Source organism: Aristolochia californica, unplaced genomic scaffold, assembly GCF_029961685.1.
Source record: "Aristolochia californica isolate CCGP_79_NKW_82.1479 unplaced genomic scaffold, dmAriCali1.0.hap1 SCAF_13, whole genome shotgun sequence".
Taxonomy (NCBI): domain Eukaryota; kingdom Viridiplantae; phylum Streptophyta; class Magnoliopsida; order Piperales; family Aristolochiaceae; genus Aristolochia; species Aristolochia californica.
The window spans coordinates 23,043,435-23,065,106 of NW_027181804.1; the positions used below are offsets into that span (position 1 = coordinate 23,043,435).

Here is a 21,672-nt window from a genome sequence, read left to right on the forward strand (position 1 = left end):
GTATGCAAAAAAAAATAAAACAATAATAAACATAAGTAAAGAAAATTTATTCATGCACCACAAATGAAATCCAAAGTTTTGTTATCCATGTTGGACAAATTCCACTATTCTTACCCCTAATAGCTTGGAATTTTACATGAAAGAGATTTCTAATTAATCCAAACACGTTTTAAAAGTGGATAACCATACTTGAAACTTGATGAAGATGCAAATTACCTAATGATCCAAAACTTTCAAAGAGTACTACAAATGCTCATTAAATTCTCAACTGAACATGCGGTGGGATATTTACCCGAGTCATATAAGCCATATTTTGCCCAATTACAAAAAGTTGACCTAACAATCATAGACCATTGTAAAGTGATTGATCGATCAATAATCCATAAGAGCTATATTTTCTGTCAGAGATGACTTATGATTTAAGAGTCAACACTCAGTTAAAAACCCACAACCCCCCATTTTTCGATGATTGCAAAACCTAATATAAAAAAACTAAAAGAGTTTTCAATCCCTCAAAAACTACAGAGACTCTTTGGATTTATCTCTCTCTGCATTTATGCATTTCAATTTTAGATGTTGTATTTAAAATAAAAACTTGAATTTTCACTCTCCCTTTTTTCACATAAACAAAATGATATGGCAAATAGATCACAACAAAATGAAACATTTTAGATTTTAAATATGCAAAAAATTATAAACAAAAATTAATGTAAGTAAAGAAAATTTATTCACGCACCACAAATGAACACCAAAGTTTTGTTATCCATGTTTGGGAAATTCCACTAGTACTACCACTAATAGTTTTGAAGTTTATAAGAAAGAAATTTCTAATTGAACCTAACATGTTTTAAAAATGGATATGAATGCATGAAAGATGTTGAAAATACAAATGACCTAATGATAAAAAATTTTCAAGAAGTACAATAAATGTTCATTAAATTCTCAAGTGAACATGCAGGGGATATTTACCCAAGCCAAACAAGCCAATTTTTGCCCATTTACAAAAAACTGACCTAACAATCATAGATCATTATAAAGTGATTGATCGATCAATCATGCATAACGACACTATTTTCTATGAGATGTGACTTATGGTTTGGGTGTCAACACTCAGTTAAAAATCCCTAGCCCCCTCTTCGATGACTACAAAGCCTAATATATAAAAAGTAAAAGAGTTTACAATCTCTTTAAATTACAGAGACTTTTGGGATTTATCTCTCTCTGCATTTGTGCGTTTCACTTTTAGATGTTCAATTTTTATTCCAAATCCAAATTTGAGTTTTCACACTCCATTTTTTCTCGTAAACTTAAAGATAAGGCAAATAGATCACAACAAAATGAAAATTTTAGAATTTATGTATGTAAAAAAATTTAAACAACAATAAACATAAGTAAAGAAAATTTATTCACGCACCACAAATGAAAACCAAAGTTTTGTTATCTATGTTTGGGAAATTCCACTATTTCGACCCCTAATAGCTTGTAATTTTATATGAAAGAGATTTCTAATTGATCCAAACACGTTTTAAAAGTGGATAAGCATACTTGAAACTTGATGAAGATGCAAATGACCTAATTATCATAAACTTTCAAGGAGTACTACGAATGCTCATTAAATTCTGAACTAAACGTGCGGTGGGATATTTACCCGAGTCATATAACCACATTTTGCCCAATTACAAAAATTTGACCTAACAATCATAGATCATTGTAAAGTGATTGATCGATCAATCATCTGTCAGAGCTATATTTTCCGTAAAAGATGACTTATGGTTTGAGAGTCAACACTCAGTTAAAAATCCACATCCCCCCATTTTCCGATGATTGCAAAACCTAATATAAAAAAACTAAAAGAGTTTTCATTCCTCAAAATTACAGAGATTTTTTGGATTTATCTCTCTCTAAATTTATGCATTTTAATTTTAGATGTTCAATTTGTATTTAAAATCCAAACTTGAATTTTCACTCTCCCTTTTTTCTCGTAAACAAAAAGATATGGCAAATAGATCACAACAAAATGAAAAAATTTAGATTTTAGGTATGCAAAAAATTAAAAACAATAATTAATGTAAGTAAAGAAAATTTATTCACGCACCACAAATGAACACCAAAGTTTTATTATCCATGTTTGGGAAATTCCACTAGTACTACCCCTAATTGGTTTGAAGTTTGTAAGAAAGAAATTTCTAATTGAACCTAACATGTTCTAAAAATGGATATGATTGCATGAAACATGTTGAAGAATCAAATGACCTAATGATAAAAAACTTTCAAGGAGTACAAAAAATGCTCATTAAATTAGCAAGTCAACGTGTAGTGGGACATTTACGCAAGCCACTTTTTGTCCATTTACAAAAAGTTGACCTAAAAATCATAGATCATTGTAAAGTGGTTGATCGATCAATCATGCATAACAGCTATATTTTTTATAAGATGTGACTTATGTTTTGGGTGTCAACACTTAGTTAGAAATCCCTAACCCCCTTTTTCTGATGATTACAAAACCTAATATATAAAAAGTAAAAAAGTTTACAATTCCTTAAAATTAAAGAGACTTTTTGGATTTATCTCTCTCTGCATTTGTGCATTTAAATGTTATATGTTCAATTTTTATTTCAAATCCAAGTTTGAGTTTTTACTCTCTTTTTTCTCGTAAACAAAAAGATGAGGTAAATAGATCACAACAAAGTGAAAATTTTAGAATTTATGTATGCAAAAAAATGAAAACAACAATAAACGTAAGTAAAGAAAATTTATTCATGCACCACAAATGAACACCAAAGTTTAGTTATCCTTGTTTGGGAAATTCTACTATTGCAACCCCTAATAGCTTGGAATTTTATTAGAAAGATATTTCTAATTGATCCAAACATGTTTTAAAAGTGGATAAGCTTGTATGAAACATGATGAAGATGCAAATGACCTAATGATCCTAAACTTTCAAGGAGTAAAACAAATGCTCATTAAATTCTCAAGTGAACATGTGGTGGGATATTTACCCGAACCATATAAACCACTTTTTTCCGATTTAATAAAATATTACCTAACAATCATAGATCATTGTAAAGTGATTGATCGATCAATCATGCGTAATAGATATATTTTCATTAGGATATGACTTATGGATTGACAGTCAACACTTAGTTAAAAATCAACATCCCACCTTTTTTTCGATGATTTCAAAACCTAATATATAGAAACTAAAAGAGTTTACAATACCTCAAAATTACAGAGACTTTTTGGATTTATCTCTCTCTGCATTTCTGCATTTCATTATTAGATGTTCAATTTATATTTCAAATCCAAACTTGAGTTTTCACTCTTCCTTTTTTCTTGAAAACAAAAAGATAAGGCAAATAGATCACAACAAAATGAAAATTTTAGAATTTATGTATGCAACAATTTAAAAATAACAATAAACGTAAGTAAAGAAAATTTATTCACACACCACAAATGAACACCAAAGTTTTGTTATCCATGTTTGGGAAATTCCACTAGTACAACCCCTAATAGCTTGGAATTTTATAAGAAAGAGATTTCTAATTGATCCAAACACGTTTTAAAAGTGGATAAGTATGCATGAAACATGATGAATATGCAAATGACCTAATGATCCTAAACTTTCAAGGAGTAAAACAAATGCTCATTAAATTCTCAAGTGAACATGTGGTGGAATATTTACCCAAGCCAAGCAAGCCATTTTTTCCCCGTTTAAAAAAAGCTAACTTAACAATCATCGATTGTTGTAAAGTGATTGATCGATCAATCTTGCGTAACGGTTATATTTTCATTAAGAAATGACTTATGCTTTGGTGTCAACTCTCTGTTAAAAATCCTTTGCTCCCCCTTTTTCGATGATTGCAAAATCAAATATATAAAAAATAAAAGAGTTTACAATCCCTAAAAATTACAAAGACTTTTTGGATTTATGTCTCTCTGCATTTATGCATTTCAATTTTAGAAGTTCAATTTTTATTTCAAATCCAAATTTGAGTTTTCACTCTCCCTTTTTTCTCGTAAACAAAAAGATAAGGCAAATAGATTTATCTAGTACTATCATTATTTCTTTTTTGTTTGCTTCTTTAGGCTTCTTAGATGTTCATCTCTCTTTGTGGTGATTTTCCCACTAAAACATGAATGTCCACATTTTCAATGTTTGCCATTATTTCTAAATGTAATGTACTCAAAATGAAAAGAGCAACATTCAAAGATCCTTGGAAAGTTCATTTCTACTTTCTCCAATTAATCCTTTGTATTTACAACATGAAAAAAAATATGATATTTTATTTTTTAAGGAATTGTGTGTGCCATAGCCTTAACATTGCTATATGCTTTTGTAATATCTAAATTATCTCATTTACATACTTTTTTTTCAAAATAGATCTTCCTTTGATGTTTTGGAATGGGATGAAGGGTTTATATAACCTATAATTCATACCTAATAGATTGTAAGAAGAATTCTATCCTAGTTTTTCACCATTGGTTTTGTGCACAAACATTGGTTTAACATGTTAATCTACTCCACTTTAGGTTGCCCATGTTCTAGAATTTTTATTTATTTTTTTGAAAAAATGTCCTAGAATTAAATTTTCCAGTATTATTTGTCAAACAATATTATTGATATTTAGGACTTTATGGAACACAAGTTGGGGAGAACAAAAGAGGAAAAATGAGGCTATAGGCTTGGTCCAAACCTTCCCTCATAAGCTTTATTTATAAATTATAAAAGTTCAATATTACAATTATATTGTGTTTCTACCCTTTATGAGATGATTTTTATAATGTTTTCATCTTCGCAAGAGGTTTATGATTGTTTCTCCTCTTTATAAAAGATAAGTGTTTCATCTCATGTGTGATGATGACTTGTGCTTGGTTCATTTTTTTCATGCAAGAGGTTGCTCGGTTTAAAGTTTATGTTGGATTATCATAAGTTCTATCTTCCCTCCTATAGAAACATATGTTGGATGAAGTTTTTTTTCTCTTGATGTATATGATTATCATGATTAAATTCGTTCAAGACAAATTGATTGTAGTGCATGTGTGTTTTACACTCTAAAGAGTTCGGTGAAGGTTGATTTTCTAGTTATCGAGTGAAGTTTTTTTTTTTTTTTTTGAAAAAGGTGTTGGTCTTTTTTTTGCACGATCTTTTATCTTCCATTGGTTATGTTTTCCTTTAGACTATCTTACCTAAAGAAATCACGGAGAAAAGGGCAAGGAAAGTGCAGTGATTTATCTATGTAAAGGCTTCTATTAGATTATTCTTTCAAGACTTCTTGTCTAAATGAGATCTTATCGTCATAGTTGGCACATGAGTCATAAAAAAAAATTGCCTTCTTTCAAAAAGAATCTTCTAAGTTGTTCAAGATTCCTTGAGATTTCACTTACCTTTAGAATTCTTTTTTAATTGAGGAAGATTTTGAATGAATCTTCTCTGATTTGGATGAGCATGTGGAGTCATAATCTCTTGATTAAGACTTTGGTTTGGTTGGGCTTAAGTGTGAATTGTTAATTGATTCAATTTGGCTCAGTTTGGCTTACTTGGTTTCTTTATCTCTTAAGTTTTTTTTTCTAAACTAGTTCTACCCATAGATGAGGATGATAATTTCTATATTAAATGGCTAAAAATGACACAATTGTTATTAGTTGGCTTATTAATAACATGAAAGAACATGTAGCAAATAATGTTATCCACCTAGAGATCACAAAACATATATGGGACACTTAGCAACGAAAAGTTACAAAAATAAGATGATGTGTTTTAGAACATGTTTACTACAAAACAAGAAGATAACTTGTATGAGTTTTTGCCTAGATTTAGAGGGTTGATTCAAAAGTTTTAACCCTATTCAACTAATATATTGGTTCAAGAAAATCAAAAGGAGACCTTAGTAGTTGCTATCTCCTTGTCCAATATCAAGCCATATCTTGATGTGGTCAAAATTTAATTCCTTAGTTCCTTTGCACTTCCATCATTTAATGCAATTTGCTTTTCCAATATCAAGCCATATCTTGATGTGGTCAAAAATTAATTCCTTAGTTCCTTTGCATTTCCATCATTTAATGACACTATTGTAGCATCATTTCAAATACCAGATCCTTCCTCCAAGTATCATTAGCTATGTATTCAAGAAATAAGGGTACAATTTCTACCACCCGAGGGCATGGTATAAATTATAAAGGAGCTCCAACAGAAGGCGGTAGGAATGGCTTTGTCCTTTCAAGGTTAGAAAATCGGGTATGCATTTACTATGGTGGATTGAACCATCTAGTGGATATTGTTGGAAGCTTCATGGTAAACCCGATTGGGTCACTACCAACCAAGCCTTGGTTTAGAATGAGAAGAATGTTGCCGAATCCAAGTCACAATGAGGAAAACAGACTCTCACCGATGATGTCTATGATCCCTTCCAGAGGGTGAAAACTTTGATAGTATCTCCTCCATTTTCTCTAACACCTTCAACTATTGTTGCTACCACCACTGTTTCATGTATGTTTTCTACCACTTCCTCCTCTTTATCTTGAAGCATCGATTCGAGGCCTCTGAGCATCTTATAGGTAATAAGAGTTTGTTATATTCCCTATCTCCATGTTTAGAAAGTAAGTTTGTTACCATTGTTGATGAATCCCAAACCAAGGTTATTGGGAAGGGATCCTCACTTGTTACACCATCTGTTCTGCTTACGATGTTTTATTTGTCCATCAATTTCCTTTAATTTTTTTTTGTTAGCTAGTTAACCAAATGTTTTAATTGCTCCATCACCATCTCACTTTCTTCTTGTGTCTTCTATGATCTCACAATGAAGCAAGTGATTGGTGGCTGCCATGAACAAGGGGGGCCTTTATTATTTGAACCAACCTCTTGTCATTGCGATTACCACTTCTCAAACAAAGGCAAGGTTATGGCACAATCGGCTTGGTCATCCATCTACAACATTGTTTCAACTTTGAACTGTGTAATCTTTCAGCTGAGCAAACACTAGAGGACATCATGCTCTCCTCGAACCGATATCAAAGGTGTTACTCCTTTTCATGAATTCATTCAGATGTATGGGGACCCTTAAGTGTCTCAAATATATTTCAAGTCGAATATTTTCTTACCTTTGTTGATGATTTTACTCCAATCACATGTTTATTTATGTTTAAGAAATACTCTAATTTTCTTCTCCATATTTAAATCCTCTCATGCTTTGGTATCTATTTAGTTTGGAAAACAAATACAAGTGTTTTAATCAGATAATGCCAAAGAGTACTTTTTATCTTGGGAATTTCAATCCTTTTATCATGATAATGACATTATTTATCAAACATATTGTGCCTACATCCCTCAACAAAATGGTGTAACAGAAAGAAAAAACCGACATGGTAACCCATGACCAACTCTACTCTATGAAGGTGCCCAACTTTTATTGGCACCATGCCATTCTTATAGCTTGTTACTTTATTAATAGGTTACTTTCTTTAGTCCTACTCTACTCTACTTCAACAATTCCACACCCCCCCCCCCCCCCCCCCCTCAAAAAAACTCGGCCAACACCACACTTGTGGAGTTTATGGATGCCTTCGAGGTAAGTCCATATTTCTCTGTTGTATTTGGTCCACAATTTGATACTCAGCTTATATTGCATGATCAATCATCTCGAGTACTACACAACTAAAACATGACCGACCAATCAAAATGTGTTGATCAATCAAATGAATTTTTTGAAAGGATGAAAACTGGTTCATTGATTCCCTGAACGATCTCAAGCTTGGGAAAATTAAAAAATATAGTCGTTACACATGGTTGATTGATTATACTTTGTCAATGACCGATCAACACTTTTTTAAGCTTTTGTAAATGGGCAAATAATGGTTAGTTAGTTGAAAAACTTATAAATAGGCCCCCAAAAATCATTTAGGAGCAATTCCAAGCACTCAAAAAGCCTATTCATTTGAAATTTTCATACAAACCTATTTTGATAGAAAAAGAGCCATACACTTGGCAAAAATTACATACCTCTCTCAAATCACTCAGCATTCCTGGCATTCAAATATAAATTTTGTGCTCAAAATAATTGGAGACTTAGAACTCTTTAGGAGAAGGTTGTCTCTCCATTCAAAAGGGTGTAATTTTTTTTTCTTTTGTGTATTGTTTATTTACTATTTGAAAGGTATTCTAGAACAAAGAATCTAGAATGGAAAAACTTACTAGAGCTATAATCTAGTTCCATAATCTCTGGGAGAGATTATCTTGTATAATTGGGCATTACCCTAGGGTTAAAGAGAGTTAGAATTTTTTTTAAGTGTAAAATTTCAGCTAATAGAGCTTCTTAGTGATTTTTTTCAAGCAAGGGTTCTTGGGCAGTGTCTACCGATATGGGAACAATGAAAATAATTTTTTGTCTCATTTATGATGTGTGCTTTTATTATTTACTTTGATTTAATTTTTGTATTTATGCTCCAATTTTTTAATTTAGATTCTCAATTCACCCCTCTTTGAAGAGGATTCACATCATGTGAAGTATTGGTAAGGTTCTTTGCTTTATATCGGTCTAAACAACTTGCACCACCGTTATGTTAGCCCCCTTCAATCCATTTAAGTTTCATTCTTGCAAACATACTGCTCGAGCAGGATACTTAACAAGTTATCTATAAAATTGCATGGGAGAATACACATAGCCCCTAGTATCCATCGTTTGTGACTAGGACTAGTAGGGCATCTGATCTCATTTGTCCCCTAGCTTTCCTCTCTCAGTATCAATGTCAACCAAACAAAATGTTTTCATCATTAGTGTTCTTTCTGATCTCCATGTCATTTCTTTGTCAAGCTTTCAACCATTGTGCAAAAATTTTCCCTTGTTGCCTCGTGTCTAAGTCCCAATGTCGTTGATCATCCTTTCGAACTAGCTTTCGTTGATCACCTAAGAAAGCTATTGTTTCAAAAATTAGCTAATCAGATGCGAGCCCCACCTCAAGCGGATTCTTCCTTTTGCTCCTCAGCCAATGGGGTATTAGCAATCTTTTCCAGGTATTGTTCCCCTCCCAAAGGTAGGTTCTTACACTTTACTCACCCATCTGGCACTAAAGACAACCTCATGTCCTTGCATATGTTAAGCATGCCACCAATGTTCATCCTAAGCCAGGATCAAACAGTCCATGAGATTAATTGTTATTACTTATAGCTTCCTTGTTTGTAGACATACTAGATTCACAATTGTCTTTCATTCCAAGGCATAACTTGTGAGGGTAATGGGTTTTTTCATCAAACATCATGTGCCTATACCCCTAAACAAAATGGTCTTGCTGAAATAAAGAATCATCACCTCCTTGAAGTTGCTCGGGGCCTCCTCTACTCCATGAAGGTACCCTACTTTTATTGGTTACCTTCATCAGTGCTTAGCAATCAAACTCCGTATTCTGTTTTGTTTCATGGTGAAGATCTTTTTTCTCTTCCTCTTAAAGTGTTTGGTTACACATGTTTTGTTAATGATACTTCACCACAAAAGAGTAAACTTGATCCTCAGTCTTTGAGGTATATTTTTTTGGGGTATTCTTGAACTCAGAAAGGATATATTTGTTATAATCCTACCCTTCGGAGGTTGATGATATCTCGGAATGTGACTTTCTTTGAAGACTTTTCCTTCTACTCCTCACATGAGGCTCCTCCAGGATTTACATTTCTTCCTAATACTTCATGCCCGCTTGTGCCGTTTAATGAAGATATTACTCAACTCCCTGAAGCACCGGTCATCCCCTCACCTGTGGAGTTGTCAGATCCACTCGAGGTAAGTCTTTCTCCTCCTCCTATATTTGGGCTTGAATTTGATACTTGGCCTATTATGTTATGCAAGGAACACCATTCTTGTACTACGTCTCATCCAATTGCCAATTTTATGTCTTCTCATTGTTTAACTTCTGAGTGTGTTTAGTTTCTTTCTTCTCTTTCGTCTATTTCCATTCCACAATCCTATCTGGAGGCCCTAAACCATCCAGGATGGAAGGCGGTTATGGATGAAGAAATGCATGCATTATATGAAAATCAAACCTAAACATTGGCATCACTTCCAAAAGGGAAAAGATCGGTTGGTTGTAAATGGGTATTTTCGGTGAAACACAACCCAGATGGGTTGGTTGCTCATCTTAAAGCACAACTCGTTGTAAAAGATTACACTCAATGCTATGGGATAGATTATAAAGAGACTTTCTCTTTGGTTGCAAAAGTGAACTCGGTACATATCATCCTCTCTATTGCTGCTAACTCATCATGACCTGTATATCAACTTTCTTGTAAAAATGCATTTTTAAATGTTGATATAAGCGAAGAAATTTATATGGTCCAACCACTAGTATATGTGGTTGAGGGGGAGTTCGTATGCCTGTTAAAGAAATCTTTATATGGGCTTAAATAGTCCCTTCGGGCTTGGTTTGATAAATAGTCCCCTCAGTCAAGTGCTTCTACGATTTGGCTTTAATCAGTGCTTGGTTGATCACTCAGTATATGTTAAAGATACTATCAATGGGAAGATATTATTGACCATGTATGTTGATGATATTATCTTGACTGGGAATGATGCTCTTAGTATACAAGAAGTGAAGAATATGATATGTCAAGAGTTCAAGACTAAAGGTTTGGGTAGGCTCAAATATTTTTTGGGTATAGAAGTCCTTCAGTCAAAAAATGGGATAGTATTGTCTCAAAGAAAATAAACCTTGGATCTTCTTAAAGAAACAAGAATGAAGGGTTGTAGACCAGTTGATGTACCTATAGATGCGAATGAAAGATCGTGCGCTACAATTCGAGAAGATGTTGACATTGGCAAATATCAAAGACTCATGGGAAAATTGATCTATCTCACGGTAATTAGGCCAGATATATCATATGTTGTGAGTGTGGTAAGTCAGTTCATGCACAAACCACAAATTACTCACTAGAAAGCTTTGGAGAGAATACTACGATACCTAAAAGTGATCCAAGAAGATGATTACTATATAAAAAACATGGGTACTTCAATATAGAAGGCTTCTCAGATATAAAGTGAGTTGGATCACCCGATGATAGAAAATCTACGTCTGGGTATTGTACCCTTGTTGGGGGAAATTTAGTCACATGGAAAAGCAAAAAGCAAAACGTGGTTGCAAGATCTAGGTGCTGAAGCAGAATACCGAGCTATGGCCCACACTGTAAGTGAACTTTTATGGATAAAATTTTTTTTTTACTGAAATGGAACTTTATAAATGAGCCTCCATGGGCCTACATTGTAATAATCAAGCAGCTATTCACATTACGTCAAATCCAGGCTTCCACGAAAGAACTAAACATATTGAGGTGGATTGTCATTTTATACGGGAAAAGTTTCAAGCAGGAATAATCTCTCTTAAATATGTTTCACCAAACCGGTTACATCCAAAATTTTATCTCATATATGTGGCAAGCTGGATATTTATGATGTATTTTCTCCTCCAGCTTGAGGGAGAGTGTTGGAAGATGGGCTCAAGGCTAGAAGCTCACACTTCAAACGAGTGACAAAGTGGTAATTTATGATATGTTCCATAAGGATGGCATAAAGATATAAATACGTTGTCTTGTTATGTCTTTTAATCTATTGAGTTGTAACCTTATGGGCATTGTAACACTATAAATAAAAGCATTGGCTAAAAGGTAAGGCATTCAAGCATTCTCCTCTCTTTCAGAAATCGTCCAACCACCCTCTCTTCTCCCTTGACGCATTCTCTCCTTCACTTAATCCAAACTTTCCTCTTTCACGTCCTTCTCCTTCATCTCTCCTCTCTCTCCCTCTTCTCTCTTTTTCTTCCACGTTAACCTAGAGTCTTTCTCATGGGGTCCTAACTTCTACATAAAGCAAGACGTGTAAGTGGATCAACTTATCAAATTCCCATTGAAATAAGATATACACAAGAAACACTTGTCATTCGTTGATAATTTGGGGCATCCCAAAAATGTTTGGGTCAAAATATGGCTTTCAAATTAAGTTCCGAGTTAGTAGATGTTTCCAAAGGGAGTGGCACTGATATACACAAAAAAGAAAGAGATTCATAAAACGGTAGAGGCAAATATAACATTTTCACGTTTTCGTTAATCCATGAACTAGATCACTATAGACACATAGATCCATGGATCCATACATCTCGATTAAAAAAGAATCAATAGAATAAGAAAGAATTAAAATTGATTGATATCTTGCTCCAAACAAAGAAAAAGAAAATGAAAGATGAAACATAAATTGTCAATCAACTAAACCTCCTTGGGGGCTTGCTCAAGAGGAAGAAAGGGGAATCTCAAGGAAATACCATGGACTAAAGTTTGATACTATTCATGGAGATTTCATAAATATCTCATTCAAACAATTGAAATTTCAAACCAATTGGGACTTTTCAGAAATTGGATACAATTACTAATTCATGATTTAGCATGTATAGAACGAAAATTTCTATCTTGATTTGATGAGAATTTTTATGAAAGTGTTTCATTTGCTTCTCATACTTAGAATTTTCATTTTCCCATAATGTATCCTCATTTTTTGCCTAATTCTTCTTCTAATGATCAATTCAACCTCTAATACAAAAAGATACACCTTGGTTAAGGAGGAACAACATCACCCTTTTTGTTCAACAAGATACCAAAGTGGATGATTGACTTATTCCATCCTAGAAAGAATTGCAAAAAGTCCTATGATAACACGAATTCCTATTTTTCAACGATATCCCATGATTGAGAGAATTGAATGAATCCCATGAAACCATTTCATAGAAGTTCATTGATATCTTCTTTTTATAAAGTAAGTCACCTTCGATGCTTGAATAATCCACATCACGTCTCGTTCTACTATAACAAAAAATTCCCTTTTGACATGGAAAAGACCTATATACCAATAATTATGATCTTACATATGGATATTTCTTCAATATATTGTACATTTGCAATAAAATATTTTCTTCATGTTTAAGTAAAAAAAACATGTTTGTTTTTAGAGAGACTATTTCACCAATGGAGTAATAGGCATTTGACATATTCATACCTAATGATTTTCCACAAAGTGATGAAAAATGTATAACTTGTACAAAAGCTTTCCTTTTTCCATTTCAATTCAACCTATTCATTCGTAGAGCTATTTACTCAATCGTAGACAATTTTGGAACACCTCTGACAAAAGAACAAATAGCCAATTTTGAAAGAACTTATTTTTAGCCTCTTTGAGATATGAATCTATCTGATTTAGAAGGGAAGCACTTGCATTGATATTTCAGTTTCAATTAAAACATGGGTTTGATTTACATTGCATGCTCTAAGAGATATTTACCATTTGGAAAGCAGAAAAACGAACTCTTTGTCTATAAAATGCATTGAGAAGGGCCAGGTGTATGGAACCTTTCAATGATTAGTGTTCTTTCAAATCTCTCAAAATAGAATTTATTCCAAACCTATATGCTAGGGTTCCTTTTCTAGTTTTTTCGTTTTCATGTTTTGAGCAAAAAACTTCCTTCTAAATAAAAAAAAATTAAAGAACAAGAAGAGTTCCTAAGCAACCTATTCAGTTTTAAAACTGGCTAGAACAGTTTTAAAATTCCTCTATTCCTCATTAGGCCTTTCAAATCTCGCTCAGGTATCATCCTTAAAATCGGTCTTTCTTTTATTGGCCATGAATCGTGATATATATATCTGTTGCAGATTAATTATTGCTTCTAAGAAAAGATCGTTTTCAGACGCGCAGAAGGAAGAGAACCTGGAGACAATCGCCGCTAGGGAGCAGAAATTTATTCCGTTCGAAGTTCTAGTCGTGGCGACTCAGAATTTCGACCTCAAGAACAAGCTTGGAGGTAGTTCATTCCTTCAAAGTAATTTAAATCCATAACATATTTACACTTTGACGTCAGAGTAAGAATCAATCTCCAGTTTGACCAGCCTTTAGATGCCATCCCTAGTCTTTAATGATTCAGAATATGCATATTAGGTTGCTCTATGAGAATAGAGAAAAAAAAGAAACAAAGACAGCTCTAGAATGGAAAAAACAAGAAGGCAATGGTGCTCAATTCTCATTGCAGGTATAGTAGTCTGTTGATAAGTAGTGTTTTCTCATGTGATATGCTTGCTAAGGTAAAGCAATAGCAAAAACATTTGAATCCAATTTTTACTTTGTCAGCCAAAAATACAGAGCATGGTTATTTCTATCTCTACAGTGGCTTGAGTGGATACAGGTGTAATTGCACCACTCTTGCAGCTACTCTGGTTGAACCATGACAAGTGATATGGTTATGTAGGAAGAACCACAAAGTTCTATTCAAAGAATAAAAAAAGAACTACCAAGTTATATTCTCTTCTCTTTTTTATTTTTTTTTCTTTCTTTCCATTCGTTATTGAATGGACATAAGCTTTAAAAGTAGAAGATTCATGTAATATGAGACACAAACACAAGCTAAAACTAATTCCATGGTCCAGATTTTGTTCTTTGAAGATCCCTGAAGGTCCAATGCACTTAAAAAATGATATTCTATGTAGATTACATCCACCTTCTTGCTCTTTGAAGGTCTATGATTTCTCCCCCATTGATAACTCTATTAGTAACTGTTGTAGGACTTAACACAACATAACTCTTGTCAGGAGTTCAGTAGTATTACTGTGACAGATATCATTATTCATACTCAAAATTTGGCAACTAATGTTGCATAGACTAAAGGTTTGAATCAATGCTGACAGAAAGAAAGGAAAAAATAAATCATAAACTGATATGAAATTATGTTCTCATGGTAACAAAGGTTTAACATGCTCATGATTTAGAGAGAAAAAAAACATATTTGAAAGATTTGTGGGATGGCCTAACAGCATCCTGCTTTAGAACTCAATGATGAATTCAATTTTGACGATATCCTAAATACAACTAATAATGCATTCTGAGCATTTCTGGACATGATTTTGGTATGCATTGCATGGACAGAAATGATTCATACAGGTGATGGACCTGATTTTTATTGATGATTAAAACAGAAATTGGTTGTAGACAAGAGATTTTAACTTTTCTTTGATCTGAGATTACTGATTGATGTATTTGAAATGCTAAGCTACTGATCATTCTCATGCCTATAAAAAGTAATAACGGCCTTGAGATCACATCCTCTGGTTGCAATCATTATGACAAATACTTCCATAATTACTCTGTAGAGCTCAAATCCTAACTGGTTTATATGAAGAAGAAAGTCATAGGATAGTAACGAAGTAGGAAGCATTCTTTTTCGAGTCTATCCACAATTTTTTATTCTATCAAGTACCATTTCAAAAGAGAGAAACTATCTAAACAACTAGAAAATGATACAAAATCTTGTTGAAAGCAATATTTTTCTTATCAGAAAGAGAGCACCCGTGCACTAGGATTATCTTTTGCTGAAGGTGAAACAGAGAGGAAAAGCAGAAAAGGTCTGAAAGAGCAAAAGGATTATATGGAAGAGAGAGCTGGGGAGACGGGTTTCTTTGGTTTAGCTTGGGTCTGTTTTGCTAAATGAGTTTAGCAGGGGTTGAGGTAAAAAATGGGTATTATAATCATAAAAAGAACAAGAGTACATATTTTACCCTAAACTTAATATAAGAATCATAACTTATTAAAAAGCCAATATTTCAACACTGCTCTTACTCATCCATGTGTGAAATGGGCGATTCCACACACACTACATGGACATCTTTCCCATCAATAAGCTATGAAACTAATGAACGAGCCACTCCGATGACAAAATAAATGTAGTGAAGCTGTAGTAATTCTTTTTGAGGGATGGGCCTGGAGCACTAAAACAATTGACTGACAACTTTTCCTGAGTGATAATTGCCTAATGTGAGAACTAAGTCATCAACAGATCTCTTACTACAAATTGAGCTTGAATTTACTGGACTGGGGGTCCGAACCATTGATGCACCCAATCGATCATATTGCAGGGCAAGATGAACCCTTGCATAAGGAAAATTGGTGTCCTCATGACAGTCAATTTGATCGTTCTGGGGCATGAATTTGCTGGACCAACCAATTAAGGGATTCCAATATAAACGAATCAAAAACTGGTGACATTGAAAGCTATGAAAATACACAAAAAATGAAGATGATAAAACTGTACGTGATTCTACATTGAAACCCTTTGGTTTACAATGAACACGGTATGCTGTCATTTTTCCTATGACACATACAGGTGCTAAACTTCATACAAATCAAAAAATATGTTCTCAACCAAACTTACAGTGTAAACAGCCAACCGATGACCGCAGCATCAAACTTCAAGCTTCAACAATTTCCAAAATGTTCCTGAAAGCTAAGCTCTTATCAGTTTCAATACAACCTGCCAGTACACTCATGAGAACCACAATGACAAGGTTTCTTCTTTATATGTCCATTGGCATCCCGTACTTCGTCTATTTTATAATTGTAATGATAAGTAAGCTCCTGCAGAGGAGGGATATTTTCTGCTGCAAAGAACATAATATGAGGCAGTGTTTTGTCATCATGATCAAAAAGCACATTCTGTGCATAGAGATTTGGCGAACAACTATGGTTGATAAACCTGCCCACGTTCCCATACTCAGCTGCATCGATTGTGAATCCCACTGTCTCCACCACCTCACATATTGCGTTTGTTTGTACATCAGGTATAACACTAGACAACCCATCCCAGAGAGAATGATCATTATAGTCATTTCCAATATCAAAAAGATACTCATCATTACCAGTCCTATCTTCTGCCTCAGTATCTTTGAGGACCACCCCAGTATACTCGCATATGAAACTGCCAGACGGGATGGAATTCAAAGATCGAACTCCCCACCCCCTTGATTCAGTTTTAAAGACCTCAAGATGAACTTTTATTCCCCGCTGGCTAACTCGATTGTAGCATGAAGGAGGGCACTTGCATGAGGGTCCACACTCATAAACAAGGGGCTTGGCTTCCACAATAGCACCATCATGGTTGAAAGGAATCTCCCCTCCATTCTTAACTGCACACATACAGTTCTCAGAATCTGAGCACCCTTTGGTGCAATGACAACCCTTGAGAGGTTCAGAATTGTACCAAGAAGGATAGGTCACCTTGGTGGCATAATTGAAGGGGTATGGCTTCTCATCATCGATTAAGTTCACAGCACTAATTGGTATTCTTTCTCTTCCCTCAGAAATGTCTATTATACAGAGACCTTCCCTTACTGACAATTTTTTTGTCCTTTTCATGATTCTAAGAGCCAACTCTGGCTGCCCTGACACTCTTCTCATCTGAAACTTAAACACAGAGCCTCCATGGTGCTCTTTCTCCATCCAGTATTTCTCCACAAGATGAAGTCCATCATATGTGTAGGTCGCTACCATCTTTGACTTTGCTTCTTGGTGGGCATCACTGGCTTTCTCTTTAAATCCACGAATAACTCGAATTGGTGTATGAGCTTCCATACTGTTTTTCAAGGCCAGATTTCCCCGTATTAGTTTTTGGTCCCTACATTTCTTATCTCCAGATGCATGTTTTCCCCCATGGCCCGTGTATATCAACACATCAGAATTGTCAACTTCATCATTGTAACCACCAGAAGCAACAATACTAGTGGCCAAGTGACATCCATTTTCTTTTAGATAATCAATTCCTGCCATATACTGGCGGTGAAGGCCTATAATGGCAAGCTCCACCCTATAGTGAAATTCATCCCCAACTTCAACTCCAGGAACGCTCCCAAGGATTTGTTTGCCCGTGTTTACCCATTTGTTCTTTTCCTTTAGGAGATTGGAAGCCTTAATATCCACTCGCTTGGATGTTTGTCCTTGGTCTTTCAACTTGGATTCCTCTTCTTGCAAAAGTTTCCTACAGCAAACTTGAAACAAACGAAGAGTCTCTCTTACTTTCTTACGAGCATTCTCTTCGATATCATCATTTTTCATCTCCAAACTAGGAACACCAAATGGAGTAACAGTTACACACAAATCTTGCAATATGTTGCTCAGATGAACACCTTTCTCGTCTACTTTTTTTAGATTCGAAGAATGGCGGCCCTCCTTTTTTCCCTTTTGCGCTTTGGTTCTATCTGTATTAATCAAAGCTTTTATACCTTTCTTGGACTTGGGAAACTTCTTCTTTTGACGCCACGGACAATTTGGAGCAGCCATTAAAGCCAGTACAACAACCTTATCAGCAAAGGTTTCCACATTCCGTTCTTCTCCCTGGTAAAGAACAATCTCATGATTTTCACTACTTGATCCTTCTACGAAGTTATCCCTAGAATCCCCTGCTGCAACTGAACTTTGGACTACTTTATCACTTTTTTCTCTACTAGTTTTTATCACACCTGAGAGATTTAATTTACTCTCATCAGCAGAAAGTACTGAACTCTGGACTACTTTATCACTTTTTCCTGTACTAGTTTTTATGGCACCTGAGAATTCTAATTTTCTCTCATGAGCCACCTCTTCCTGAAGTTCAACATCTTGTTCTGATGTGTCCTCAACTTTCACATGACAAGCCTCCTCAGCTTGAACTGTACTTTTGACTCCAAAATTGCTATCCAGAGCATTGATATTAACCATATCCATTGGTGACTCACTTTTGCTGATAGGCTTCTCAGAATTTGCAGTAACTTTCCTGTTTTTGGCAAGAAATCTAAGACATTCATCTTTACTAATTTCTGGAGAATATTTCCCACAATATAGAGGAAAATCTCGTATGGCAGAAACTTGTCTCTTACATGAATACTTTTTTTCCTGATGCTCCTCTTTAGTTTCAACAATAGAATTAGGAATTTGGGGTGACGTTAAATCTTTCACCAGATGCATAGCTTCAGTCTCATTCAAAGCACTTGACATTTTCACCGGCTCATGCTGACTTAAAATAGGTTCCTCCAGAATCTTTGGATCATCACTTTTCCCTAAGTCAGTAAGTTCTCTAAAGTTTTCTGTTGTTTCAGGATTTGAAGCTTTTGATGGTTCATCTGCAACTGTTTGGTCCGATGGCTCCACAAAGTCTTTTGTTTCACAAATTTCCCTGTGCAAATTATTTGAAAGGTCGACATCCTGGGCCATACCCAATTTATTTTCAAGGTCAACATCTTGGCCCATATCCAAGTTATTTGAAAGGTCGACATCCAGGGGAGTGTATAAACTTTCAGCCAAATCTGTGTCTTTTAATTGCTCGACAGTTTCAGGTTGAATGGAGTGAGGAATATCTACCATTACATTTAGATTCTCTGAAATAAGATCAGAAACAACATCAACATTAGGTTTTTCTTGACTGAGGTTTTCTGCAAATCGTCCACAGCCCGAGGGAAAGTTTCTAACGGCAGAGACTTTCCGCCGAGGAAGCTTAACAGACCTGTTATTAAACGAGATCTCTATCATGCCTTCAATACTAGTTGTATATGGAGGCTTATGGGCAACATGTCCGTTGCTTAAACAGCCAGGTTCTGACAAACATAATCAGCAAAATCACAATTATAAATCCATAGACGCGCAAGAACGGTAATAAAATTCCAAGGTAGAAAAACTGAAACTAAGAGAGAAAGTAACCCTAATCTTGAACGATGGATGCTGACCTGCGAGAAGATGCTACAATTCGAGGGACGACCGGCGATCGAGAAAGAAACAAAATGAACGGTTTAACAAACCGTCCGTTTTCCAAAAGCCTACTTTCCGGAAAACAGTTTACGTAAAATGGCCATAAACTTGCGTACTTTAAGTGGAACTTTATCGAATGACCTAAGTATTAAGATTTGACATTTTTACTGAAAAACCTTTTAAAGAGGTCAGTAATGCACAATCCTTATTCAGAGTTGCAATCTTTTCTCAAAAAAATACCATCAAGTCTCCTTAAGGATGGTTTCTCACTTAGACAAGGAAATCCCACAAAATCAAATGACCTAGTGTGAATAGATTCCTACACACATTGCAGGACATTGCGGCGAGACCTAATGACTTAAGTATTGATTTCTTTAAAGGTAGTTTGAGAATTTCACACTTATATTACATGCCCTAGTTTTCTCTTTATATTTGGGGCAACGTTATTAGAGTTATCATTCGGAGAAGGATCATCAATTGTGGTTGAGAGAGGTTAGAGAAAAATATTTAATTGTACGTAATTTCTCTTATAAACTATTTCATCTTTATAGTTAATTACTGCAGTGGTGGAAAACAAGACGTAGTCTCACCTTGAGGCGAACCTGTATAAATATTGTGTTTTTTTGTGTTTACGTTTTCTTCTTCTGCAATTATTATTGCTCTTGTTAGTTTTAAATTAAGACGTCTAATTCCTAACAATATCTTGGGTTTATGATTTTTTTTGGACCCAATGGTCTAGGAGACCTTGTCTCCTCATACCTCATATGTCCAAAAAAATTTTTTTTTATCATTTTCAATTTTCTTATTGTATTTCACTTCTTTCATTCGTGTTCTATTCTTCTTTCTCATAAGAGGATTCTGAAAATAAAGGGTTATTTATTTCTTGATTGTAATTTCTTTAATCAATGGGTAAGATTATTTCTTTAAGAAGAGATGATGCGCTTATTTCCTTATTGAAACCCTAAATTTCAGGGAGAGCCACTCCCCTCTCTCCCCTAACCTCACCCCTTCCCTCTCCTTCCCTCCCCTTTCCTTCTCCTCTTCTCTATCCTTTGTTGGCCTAGGTGGCTTCTCAAAAGGGGGTGATTAGAGGTTTTCAAGTTAAAAACTTAAGGTATGTAATAAAAAATTATTTAATATGGCAAGTTCAAAGTCAAGTAAAGATTCATACAGAGATAAAAGAATTTTTGTTATCGATATTCCCCTGTTCACTACTTAGGAACCTTGGTTGAGAAATATTACTATTTAAAGTTCTAATAGCTAGAATTTATACAAAGAGATTCCAGTTCTCTTTAAGTCATGCATAGCTCAATACACGTTTTTTACAATTACAAATTCCCAAGAGATTGGTTAGATTCTAGCTCTAGCTGCCCCTTTTTTATCTAGATTGGATTGGTTCTAGATGAACCTTTCACAAAATAAAAATCAAAGAAAAGAAATAAAACTTACACCCAATACTAGAGAGTACCTTCTCCTTGAAAGATCTAAGAATCCACTTCTTTTGCAACACAATGTTGAATAAGTAGGACCTTAACTAATATGAAATGCAAGAATGGTTGGAGGAAAGAGTGAGGGATATACAAAAGTGTAGCTCTCTTTCACTTAAAAAACACTTTTAAGAGGAATTTCAATATTTTAATAATAAAAGTTTGTAAATTTGCCAATAAATGCTTATTAACTCCGTTATGTTATGTTTGGTGGGGTATTTATAACTTTCCTAAGCCAAACTAGCTGTTTTTTTCACATTCGCAATGTTCGATTAATCAATCGATTGTAATGACTCTTTTTCCGTTAGGATGTGACTTATTGATCGATGTAACTTATTGTTAGGGATCATTATTGCCTCATGTTTCCTGAAAATATTTTTCTAGTTAGAATTTTTTACCAAGAAAATCATATAATTTTATAAGTAAGATTTTCCAATCAAGATGGGTTGAAAAACCATATGAATTTTGATAATCGATGTTGTAATACTTTCAACACAAGGTAATTTTTCATAACTATTTTGTATTTGATAATTTATTTTACTAAAAATTTATCGGGTAAGTATAGTAATGTATAAGATTGATAAAAAAAAATATTTATTTCCCTACAAAAAGGTACTAACAGTTCCATTTAA

General features: G+C 34.3%; 1 protein-coding gene across 2 annotated transcripts; it reads right to left on the bottom strand.

Moving 5' to 3' along the window:
- Window positions 1–16,042: 16,042 nt before the first annotated feature.
- On the bottom strand, window positions 16,043–19,624 carry LOC137948204 (histone-lysine N-methyltransferase, H3 lysine-9 specific SUVH6-like). 2 transcript variants are annotated; one of them, XM_068794204.1, is made up of 3 exons: window positions 19,532–19,624; window positions 19,312–19,402; window positions 16,043–19,186 (listed from the first exon to the last, which is right to left on the bottom strand). In XM_068794204.1, the coding sequence occupies exon 3, from the start codon at window positions 19,170–19,172 to the stop codon at window positions 16,302–16,304; it is 2,871 nt and encodes a 956-aa protein (XP_068650305.1). In that variant the 5' UTR covers window positions 19,173–19,186; window positions 19,312–19,402; window positions 19,532–19,624; the 3' UTR covers window positions 16,043–16,301. The 2 variants fall into 2 exon arrangements, with proteins under 2 accessions (XP_068650305.1, XP_068650304.1); XM_068794203.1 differs by having other exon boundaries at window positions 16,043–19,402.
- Window positions 19,625–21,672: the final 2,048 nt, after the last annotated feature.